The 10,859-nt window shown below is 63.2% G+C and overlaps 1 protein-coding gene across 1 annotated transcript; it reads left to right on the top strand.

Moving 5' to 3' along the window:
- Positions 1–156: 156 nt before the first annotated feature.
- Positions 157–8,077, top strand: LOC125917827 (epidermal growth factor receptor kinase substrate 8-like protein 1; the record flags this gene model as incomplete). The annotated part of the gene is made up of 17 exons (XM_049623924.1): positions 157–215; positions 793–954; positions 1,240–1,389; positions 1,908–1,990; positions 2,383–2,644; positions 2,903–3,029; positions 3,260–3,348; positions 3,444–3,518; positions 3,622–3,770; positions 4,337–4,478; positions 4,585–4,613; positions 6,437–6,563; positions 6,675–6,788; positions 6,954–7,053; positions 7,233–7,407; positions 7,730–7,862; positions 7,944–8,077. Coding segments are annotated over 17 exons (2,063 nt in total), but the record flags the coding sequence as incomplete, so codon positions are not given.
- Positions 8,078–10,859: the final 2,782 nt, after the last annotated feature.

Below are 10,859 nucleotides of genomic sequence, written 5' to 3'. Positions count from 1 at the left end.
GGTGGGTGCGGAATCAGGATCCCTTGGTCTGAGAGAGGAGGGGCTGGGGGGTCAGGATCCCTGCCTCCCCGGGGAGGAGGGGCTGGGTCTTCTGGGTCTGAGGGAGGAGGGGCCAGGGGCTGGGGCTTCTGGGTTTATCCTCCTTCTCGCCCACAGAGCAGAGGAAGCGTTATTCCACTGTGGTTCTGGCAGATGTTTCCCAGTATCCAGTCAATGTGAGTCTGGGGTCTGCATTGCCACAGGGAGCCTTAGGGGAGGAAAGGCAGGCAGGCCTGGGAAGATGGTGGTGTCGAAGGCGGTCGGGCCTCCAAACAGAAAGAAGCTGCAAGCTCACTTGGCCCATCTGCAAGGCGGGGCTGCTTCTGCCCGCCTGCCCTCAGCGGTGGGAATCCGGCAGAGGCAGTCAGTTCCACTTGAATCTGCCAAGGTCCTCCTCCAGACCGGCTGTTAGGCCGGACAGACAGGCCCCAGGGACAAATGCTACGTCAACCTGTGTGCATAGGGGCCAAAGTGTGCCAAGTGCTCTCTTGGAGGCAGGGGTGCTTAGAAGGGACTAGATCCAATCCCTGCCTTCAAGAAGTCTCCAGTCTCGCTGGGAAGACACACGCAGGCGCCAGTCACTCTGATGAAAACAAAACAAAGGGCCCCATAGGTGCAGCCGGTGACGGGGACGCTTTCTGGAGGAGGTGTGGTTACTGTCAGGCTGGAAGGCAGGGGCAGGGGATTCTGAGCCCACCTGGCGCCCTCCTGGGGCCCTCCTGGGACTCCCTGCTTTCTCCGCACCCCTGCCAGCACCTGGTGACGTTCTGCCTGGGCGAGGAGGATGGCGTGCACACCGTGGAGGATGCCTCGCGGAGGCTGGCGGTCATGGACAACCAGGGCCGCGTCTGGGCCCAAGAGATGCTGCTGCGCGTGTCTCCGGACCGTGTCACGCTGCTTGACCCCATGTCCAAGGTGCCAGGGGACACGTGGGTGGAAGGGGCAGAGGCATGGAGAGCTTGACTCTAGGGACGTCCGAGTGTGACTCTTGGCCCCCACGCGTCCTTCCGCTGGGAACTTTGGCAAGAGCTCTCTGCCCTTCGTTTTTGGAGCGTCACTGGCCTCCTCTGTTAAATCAGAGGTGTGATACTGCAGCCCCGCAGGGTCGCCTGGGCCGTGCTGGGGCCCCAGCTGGCACTGCTGTCGCCATTTGGGATCCTCGGATCCGAGCCTCCGTTTACCCGCCGTCCCGCCCCGCAGGAGGAGCTGGAGTCGTACCCGCTGGGTGCCATCGTGCGCTGCGACGTGGTGACGCTGCCTGGCCGGAGTCGCTCGCTGCTGCTGCTGGTGTGCCAGGAGCCGGAGCGCACGCAGCCCGACGTGCACTTCTTCCAGGGCTTGCGTCTCGGGGTGAGCGGACCCGGGTCCGGAGAGCCACCACACGCAGGGCTGGGGCCCTGCGGATGCCAGGGGGCGGAGCCGGAAGTGGGAGGAGCCCAGAGCTGGGGCGGGGCCTCTGCGCGGGGCGGGCCTGGGCCAGTGGAGGGGGCGTGGCCTGGAGAGAGGAGCTGGAAGGGAGGGGGGGGTTGAGGGCAGGTGGGACCGGGACGAAGTAGAATGGAGACTGAGACTAAGGGTCGGGACGGAACCTGACAGCACCTGGGGGGGGGTGGATGGGAGCAGCCAGAACTCGGGGCGAGTATGGCCTAGGGGCAGGAAACCCCAGCACCCCGGCTCCAGGGTTGGGAACGTGGCTTAGGGCAGGGGAAGAAGTAGGGTGGGCTCAGAGCGCGGGCGGGCGTGGGCGCCGCGTGTGGGCGCTGACGTGGAGGGACCCCGGCACCCAGCCAAGGAATCGACTGATCCGGACCGCGGCGGGGACGAGGGGTAGGTGGGGTGGAGGCCTGGCCTGACAGCATGATTGGCAGGCGGAGCTGATCCGAGAGGACATCCAGGGGGCTCTACACGACTACCGGTCCGGCCGCGGGGAGCGCAGGCCCGCGGCGCTCAGGTAAGAAAGAGGGCTGGGCGGGGAGCGGGGGGAGAAGCGAGGACGGGTGGGGTCTCAGTCTCCGCATCCGACAAATGGGCTGCCACCGCTCGCCGACAAGAGAACGAGTTTGGAAGCCTGTCGAACAGAGCGTGGTCCGGGTCTTGCCAACCCCCCCGCAGACACGTGTACCCCCTCTCCAAGAGTACTTTTCCTAGTGCTGGTCCTCCGTTTCTCCTCCCTCAGGCCTCAGTTTCCCTCCGCACAGGTGCTCGCTCCTCCCCATGTCTCCAATTTCTCCGCGCCACCTGCAGCCTAGGTTTGACTCGGTTCTGAGCCCCGCCGTCTCCCCCGCCGTCTCCCCCGCACTGGCCCCGGGTGGACCCAGGCTCTTTCCCCTCGTCCCTCCCCAGGGCTACGCAAGAGGAGCTGCAGCGCCGCCCGCCGCCGGCCGCCGAGACCCCTCCCCCGCAGCGCCGCCCGTCAATCCGCGCGGTCATCAGCACGGTGGAGGCGGGCCGGGGGCGACCCCAGGCGGAGCCCATCCCGGAGGCGGAAGAGTCGCTGAGGCCGCGGCCTGGCCTGGCGGGGACTTCAGGCAGCGCTGCCCCGGCCTCCCCTGACCTGGGGCCCCGCGGCCCGGACCTGGCCAGTCTGCAGGCCGAGCGGGAAGTGGTGCGTGGGGCGGGGCTAGGGCGTGGGGGTGGACCGGCCGTGGGTGTGTCCTGCCTCCTGGGAGGGGGGTGGTGTCAGACTTCTGGGGGTGTGGCCGGCGGTGACCGATCAAGGGGGACAGGGACAGGCATCCGAGGGCTCGGCCTGGCCTGGGAGGATGTCAGGGCGGTCGGCCTAAGTAAGGGCTTTGCCTGGGGTGATGAGAGGCCCGGACTCCACATCCCCGAGTCCCACACGTCCCCTGTTCTGTCCCCCCAGGACATCCTGAACCACGTGTTCGACGACGTGGAGAGTTTCGTATCGAAGCTGCAGAAGTCTGCGGAGGCGGCCCGGGTACTGGAGCACAGGGAGCGCGGCCGCAGGACCCGGCGCCGGGCGCCTGGGGGTGAGGGACGCCCCCCCACCCCCCAGTGGGATACGGAGCATCCAGTCCATCCGAAATACCTTCCCTCTCCCTACGGCCTCCCCCTGCCCCTGCCCCCTGTCCCTGCCCCCTGTCCCTGCCCCTGTCCCCTGTCCCTGCCCCTGTCCCTGCCCCCCGTCCCTACCCCCCCGCCCAGGTTTGATGCCCCATCCCCGGGGATCCCACTGGGCCCCTGCCTCCCCCACCTGCAGAGGGTCTCCTGACGCTGCGGGCCAAGCCGCCCTCCGAGGCCGAGTACACGGACGTGCTTCAGAAAATCAAGTACGCCTTCAGCCTGCTGGTGAGAACGGGTCCAGCCTGGGCCAGCGGGGGGTCAGGGGCACGGCGAGCCTGCCACGTCCGAGCTCTGAACCCGGCACCTGCCCCGTCCCTCAGGCCCGGCTGCGTGGCAACATCGCCAACCCCTCGTCCCCCGAGCTGCTGCACTTCCTGTTCGGACCCCTGCAGTTGGTGAGGCATCCCATCCTTAGGTACCCCCTGCGGCAGGAGGAATCGGGGTTCCACTTCCGGAGGGGGGGAGGTGATGGCGTGCCCACTCCTGCACCCCCGGCAGATTGTGGACACATCGGGAGGCCCCCAGTTCGCAAGTGGAGTGCGGCGGCCGCACCTGACGTCCGAGGCGGTGGCGCTGCTGCGGGACAACCTCACCCCACGGGAAAATGCGCTCTGGACCTCTCTGGGGGACGCGTGGACCCGCCCGGGGTGAGGGGCGCCGTGACGGAGGGGCGGGGCCGGCAGGGAAGGGTAGTTGCTGGGCTTAGCTAGAGGTTGACCAAAGCAATTGAATGAACCCAGGACCTATGCCCGGACGCGGCTGGAGGAAAGGCCAGAAACTCCTGTGAAGGAGAGGCCTAAGCTGACCAAAAGGCCGGGCTTGGAGGAGTAGGGTGGGCTGTACCAGAGGGCTACGGCTTCGGGAAGGACTAGCCTGTAGGTTGGGGAAGGGGGTAAGAGCAGAGCCGGAGGAGACTTGGGGGAAAAGAGGCGGGATGTGCTTAGAATCAGAAGGAAGATTCAGAGCCTGGGCGCAGCGTTAGAGTGGAATCCGTGTGTTTGCAGATACAGTTGATGCCGGGGGCGGGGCTTGGGCAGGGCTTAGGTGCAGGGGCGGGACTTCGATGCCGGGGGTGCGGCTTGGGGGGGGCGGGGCTGGGCAAAAGGGGGCCAGGTAGGATAGAGCCGAGACGACAGGAGGGGGAAACCTTACTGAGGTTAATAGGGCTGGAGGCCACCCCAGGAGCCCTGAGCCCCGAGCCCCTCGGCCACAGGCTGGAGCTGCCCCCAGAGGAAGGATCCCCGTACAGCCCTGAGTTCTCCAGCGGCTGGGAGCCCCCGGCCACTGACCCGCAGGGCCGCGCCTGGGGGGACCCAGTTGAGAAACAGCAGCAGCACGAGCGGCGGCGCCGGCAGGTGAGCACCGGACACCCACGCCCGCCTCCCCTGCCCAGGTGACACAGCGGGGCCGGGACCGGGCAGTCTGGCCCTACCTGAGCTACTGCTCTCCTCTCCCCCGCAGCAAAGTGCCCCCCAGGTCGCTGTCAATGGGTGAGTGCCGCCCCCAAGGTGGGACAGGTGGGGTCGAGGAGGGGTGCGCCCTGGGGGCTCCTGGCGCTGACTCCGTTCCTTTTTTCCGTCTTTCCTTCTGTCTTCCCGGCTCATCACAGGTGGGTGAGGTGGTGAGGAGGGAGAGGGGCCCGGGCTGGGAGGGAGGGGGCGCAGATCCCAGGGCCGGAGGGAGGAGGGGGTTGGGAGTGGGTAAAGTCTGAGAGGCTGTGAGAAGGCAGTAACTTCCCAGGGCCTGGGGAGCTCCCTGTCTGGATCCCTAAGAGGATAGAGCCCCAGGTGTTGTAGGCAGAGACTGGGGAATTGGGCCTTTGGGGTTGGCAGAAGAGCCCGAGTTTGGTGCTTGGGGCCTTGGAGACCCAGCCAAGCCCTGGGCCTTCAAGGGTCATGGGGCACGTTTCTGGGAAAGTTGGGAAGTGGTAGTATTTCTGGGCCGCTGCAAGAGGTGAAGACCGAGGCTGGACCCTCACTCTCCCAAGGCTCTAAAGCCCTTGTCTCATTTCCTGCTGGGAGTGTTATACTGAGAGCCTTTAAGGGTTAAAAAGTTGGGGAAATTGAAGTTTGAGACCTGGACTCCTGAGTCTCTGGGGGAGGAAATATCGAGGGGGGGGGGCTGAGTTCATGATTCCAAAAAGCAATGGGGGCACAGACTCTAGGGTCCTGGGGAATAAGGGGCATAGATGACCCAGGACTCCAGGGTCCTCATGCAAGTCGGGGGCAGATGTGAGGAAGCTTCATGGGATAAGAAGAAGGCAAAGCTGCAGGAGCAGAAGGGGGGTCTGGGTGAGGGCCCCGGCAGAGGGTCTCAGCAGGGACAGCGTGCTGGGAGCTGCCAGCCCCACACAGGGGGTGCCGCGGCCCTGAAGACCCCCCCTCTCCTTTGCACAGGTAGGCCTGATCCGGGCTGAGGTCCTTCTTCCTGGGGCATCGGAGCCCAAATCTTGCTGCCTGCCACCCCAGCTGCCTGGTCTTGCAGAACTCCCCCCTGCTTCTGACTCTTGGGCTTGACACCCCCAGCTTTCAACTTCCCTTCTCTGAGCCTCCCTTCTTTGCAGGGAGAACGAGAAGAATAATCCCTTCCTGGAAGAGAGAGAAGTCTATGAGGTTATACAGGCTAGCAGTTAAGAGCTCAAGGCCCTGGTAGAGCTCAGGTTCACATCCAGCTGCGTGCCCAGGAGACCACAATTACTCAGGGCATGGACTGCGGGGCCAGGGTGGCAACGCCTCTTTCTTGCTCTGTGACCTTTACCTCATCGTGCCACCTCGTGTCCCTGTTCTCCGACTTCCTCACCTGTAAAATAGCTGATGACAGGGTCTGCGGTGGGGGAGAGGGGTTCCAAATTCATGGTTACACCAAGGGTTGTGTTAAAAATCAGATTAGCCAATCTATGTAAGAGACTGAGCAGAGTCTGGCACCTAGTCAGTGCTATATAACCCCTGTTTGTATCCTAACTATGGGCTACCCGAAGCATGAGCCCATTACATATAGGTGCTTAGTAAACAGCTGGCTCTAGCTGTGTGATCTGGGGCAAGTGATTTTCTCCCTCTGAGCCTTAGATGTTCTCATCTGTAAAAGGGAGGTGACGTCACTGCCCGTAGTTTGTGCGGCAGCACGGTGGCCGGGCACATAAGGAGCGAACTGCATTCAAGTTGTTACTCCGATTTCAAATCTCTGTTAACAGTATTAACCTGGCCTCCTGCGTTGACCTCTGCTTGGCTCTAACCCCAGCTCACACCAACTCCCTACTGCCCAGAGCTGGGAGACTGGCTGCCTCCTTATCCCCAACCTGTGTTGTTCTCCACAGTCACCAAGACCCTGAGCCAGAGGCTGAGCCCCAGCTGGAGCCTGAGGGAAAGTGGGTCCTATGTAACTATGACTTCCAGGCCCGCAACAGCAGTGAGCTCTCTGTCCAGCAGCGGGATGTGTTGGAGGTTAGAGGGGTGGGGGTGGAGGGGTGGAGAGGGCGAGGGCCAAGGGACGGCAGGGGGCCCAGCTGTAGCTGCAGACACAGGCTGTGAACCATCCTCTCCCACCCCCCTCAGGTCCTGGATGACCAGCGTAAGTGGTGGAAGGTTCGGGACCAGCGAGGGCAGGAGGGATATGTACCGTATAATATCCTGACACCCCACCCGGGGCCTCGGGCAAGCCGCAGCCTGGTGAGTCTGGGCAGATTCCTGGGGAAGATCAGGTGTCAAGGGCACTGACAGAGGAAGTAGCTGGAGGTGGGGGTGGGGGGGGTGCAGAAATTTACCTCCAAAAGGCGGAGGAGCTGGGACTAGGTCCCCTCTTTGATCCAAGTGCTCCTCTGGCTCCCTCTCCAGGAGAATAGCACTCCTCCTCCCCCACGGGCCCCGGCTCCTGCCTCCTCTCGCCCCACCTGGGACAGCTGTGATAGCCTCAACTTGGACCCCCTAGAGAAGGGTGAGTGGTGCAGGCACCTTCGGGGAGCCGTCCTTGTCCTCGCTTTCCAGTCAGGGGAACCAAGGTTCGGAAGGACCAAATGGACTCCGAGCCCATCCTGAGGACGCTGGAGGTCTCCCTTCTGGCCCCAGGACCCTTCGTCCTGAGTCGGGCGTCTCTCCCCGTTTCCCCGCCTGCAGAGAAATTCTCCCAGATGCTGTGTGTCAACGAAGAGCTGCAGGCGCGCTTGGCCCAGGGCCGCTCAGGCCCCAGCCGCGCAGCCCCGGGTCCCCGCGTCCCGGAGCCGCAGCTCAGCCCGCACTCGGACGCCTCGGAGGTCCGCGCCTGGCTGCAGGCCAAGGGATTTAGCGCTGGGTGAGTGACGGGTCGGCCGGGGAGCCAGAGGCGTGGTCGCAAGAGGGGGAGCCTTGGGAGTGGCCTAAAGCTAGGGTCGCTCTGGTGGCAGTGAACGGCAGTGTGACTGGCACGTTACTGCGGGCTTGGATTGGGGTCTCCGGGCGCGCCTGCCTCCGCGGGAAAGCTGGGCACACGCGCCCCGCCCCCTCCCACAGCGCACTACGATTGGGGGGTTCCGATTGGACAAAGGGCGTGACAGAAGTGACGTGATTGGCGGGGCTGAAGGGCTTGGCGCTGTGATTGGCTGGTGGGCCTGACCACGCCCCCTCCGCTCGCCCAGGACCGTGGACGCGCTGGGCGTGCTGACCGGCGCACAGCTTTTCTCACTGCAGAAGGAGGAGCTGCGAGCCGTGAGCCCCGAGGAAGGGGCGCGCGTGTACAGCCAGGTCACCGTGCAGCGTGCGCTGCTGGAGGTGAGCGGACGCTCCCGGGCCCACCCGGGAGGGCACCCAGGGCTCGGAGACCAGGTGTCTGATTTCCACCCCGCCCTCCAGGACAAAGAGAAAGTGTCAGAGTTGGAGGCGGTGATGGAGAAGCAAAAGAAGAAGGTGGAAGGCGACATGGAAACGGAGATTATCTGACCCTTCCCGGCTCCTCTGCTCAGTTTTTCGAGGAAGCCCCGTGGCAGAACGGACTCTGCAGACTGCTGCCACCCATGGAAGCAGACCCCTCCCGAAGGCCCCAGACCTGTTCCGGTGGAGCCTCCTGAGCGAGCGGACTGGCCGTGAGTGGGAGGGAAGGGCCATACTCGGGGTCCCCGCGCACTGGGATATGCTGCCCAGTCTATAAACAGCCTCCTTGTAGCAGACGTTTTCAAACTGCTGTCCCTTCTCTACCGGGCCACGAGGGGTCCAAGAGCCTCTCTCACCCCCGCTACAGCCTCAGGAGGACAAGGAATCTGCAGGTCCCCACCTTTTCTGGTTTCTTTCTCTGAATCCCTCTCCTCCCTTCCCCCCCCCCCCTCACGTCCCCACCCGACATGCTTTCTCCTCACCTCTCAGCCACCAGTCTGTCCTCTAGTTCACTCCAGAGGGACCTTCTGAACGGCCAATATCCCAGGCTTCCCTTGCTCCAACTCCTTTCCTGACTCCCCACGGCCCTCTTAGCCCTAGAGCTGAGCACCTGAGGTTTGATCCCTACCCACTCTCATCCCCCCATGCCCTCCTCCAAATGCCCCCAAGCTCCCTCCAACACCAGGGTCCTGCGCTTGCTTTCTGCGGGCTGGAAGGGATCTTCCGCTTGGTGAACAGCTCTCCTGGCCCAGCTCCAATACCCACTTCAGGGAAGCCTGCCCCATCCCCGGCATCCATGTCACTTTGTCCCCCACTAAGTGCCAGGGACCCAGCCACAAAGTGGCTGCCTCCTGAATATGCCACAGGCCTCCTGGTCACCCTTCTCCTGGGAGAGGACATCCTCAAAGGAGGCTGTCCCCTTGTTCCCTCTGACCGGCAGTAACTTCCTCACGTCCAGACAGCGAGCAAGGCTGGTTCGAGACTGGTTTTCTCTCATCCCACCTGCATTCAGACTGGTTATCCCTCGAGCTTTAGGAACAAGTCCCTTTCCTCCTCCTGTGGCCCCAGAATGCCCACCTCTACCCCTGGAGCTGAGTGTCTTCCTCAGCCACACTCTGCCTTCCAAAATCAGATGAGACCAGACACAGTGGGGGCAGGTAGGAGCTCCGACCCTGGCCCCACTTTGCCTGCCTCATGCCTCACACCTCTCCTGCCTTCCCCAGATCCAGGCTCCAGCTAGGCATCTGCGGGCCTGGGGCTGGTCACACTCCCAGCTCCCCTCTGCCTGCCTCCAGGCTTCTATGTGCTTCCCATCCTGACCCCCTCGGCCCCAGTGGGTGTGTAAATGTCCTCTAACCTCCTGCCGCCTCTCCCAGCCCTGGTTTCTGACAGAAACCGGGGACACAAGTGGCATCCCCAACCTGCGTGCCCCACATTCCCACGGCACCCACAGCCTGCCAGCCAGAGCCACACAACCCCTTGTCAGGAGCGAGGCAGGCCTGAGCCCTATCCCAACACCAGCCAACCTGTCAGGACGTGCAGGCTGCCGTCGCCTCCGCCACTCCCACAGTCCCACTGTGGCTCACCAGCTCTAGCCACCCTCCCTTCCAGCACTTATGGCAGCAGCCCCATAAGCTGGTCTCCCTCCTTCTGTCCCTCACTGCCCTCCCCCAGACTGTTGTCAACGCAGCTGCCAAAGGGACCCGTTAAGACCTAGGTCCCACCTCCGTTCAAGTCCTTCCCAGGGCTGGCCGTTACGGTTCCAACCTCAGGCCCTACTATCTCTAACCACACCTGCACCCCACAGACTTTGTACCTGCTGCCCTCTTCATCCAGAAAACTCTTCCTTTAAATGCCTACATGGCTCACTCCTTGACGCCTTCAGGTATCTTCCTGTGCCAGCTTTTCGATGGGGCCTGCACAGAAGACACCCGTGTATGTTCCCCTGTGCACACACCCCTGCCTCCCTATGCCCTTCCCCTGCTTCTCCATAGCACCACCGCCTGGGATACTTCCATTGTTCCCTGCCTCGTGCCTCACCTCCTCAACTGTACCTGGTCTTTCCCATTTCATTCACTACTGTATCACCAACAGGTAGGACAGGGCCCGGAAAGAATGACAATGCCCCATCCTCCTACTCAGCACCAGCCACCTGTTACCATGCAGGGCTGAAAAGTTCATACTATCACATTTCTATTTCTCCAGAAAAGTCAAAACCGTAGGTTTTCCTTCTCATGAATCACCCCCAATTTTAAATGTCGGCAATTCAAATTTGTTTCAAAGACACGGCTGGTAAGACCCAAGCTCCCAGGCTCCCTCATGACCAGGTCAGCCCTGGTGTGGGGCCACTGCCCCAGCCAGCCACTCCTGGAACCCCTTCCCAGCCAGTGAGCACTCACCAACCCATCGCTCATGATCCTGTGGTCTGGCCACTGACAAGGGAGGAACACAGAAGTGGTGCCCCACCTCGAGCCGGGGACACAGTCGCTGAGTGGCAACTTCACGACTTTTATTTGTGGTGCCTGTGCTTTGTCTCGAAAATATCTTCTCCCCCTGCCCCTGACAGTGGGCGGGGCGGGGGCAGCAAAAAATAGAGATCCCTCCCTATTGCACACGGGCCCTATATAGAGGCCCCCCTGGCCCAGGCTGGCGGGACTCTTGGCACATTCTCGGATCCCTGTTCAGGAGCGGGAGGGGTGACTGGGGTGGCATCACACGTGAGGGGGGGACCTCCGGGTGGCCACTCCGGTCCTGGCACTTCCTGGTCCGCGGTTCCTCCGGTCCCGGGCCCCCCTCAACCACGTCCCCCTACCTGGCTCGGCCTCTGACCTCCATCCTGGCCTCAGGTGGCCCCCCCCCTCGGCTCCTGGGGATTCTGCTCCCCTCCCAGTCTGGAGG

The sequence above is a fragment of the Panthera uncia genome, unplaced genomic scaffold, assembly GCF_023721935.1.
Source record: "Panthera uncia isolate 11264 unplaced genomic scaffold, Puncia_PCG_1.0 HiC_scaffold_2514, whole genome shotgun sequence".
Classification (NCBI taxonomy): Eukaryota; Metazoa; Chordata; class Mammalia; order Carnivora; family Felidae; genus Panthera; species Panthera uncia.
The sequence above is the reverse complement of the archived record's forward strand: the minus strand, read 5'-3'. Positions and strand labels throughout refer to the sequence as shown.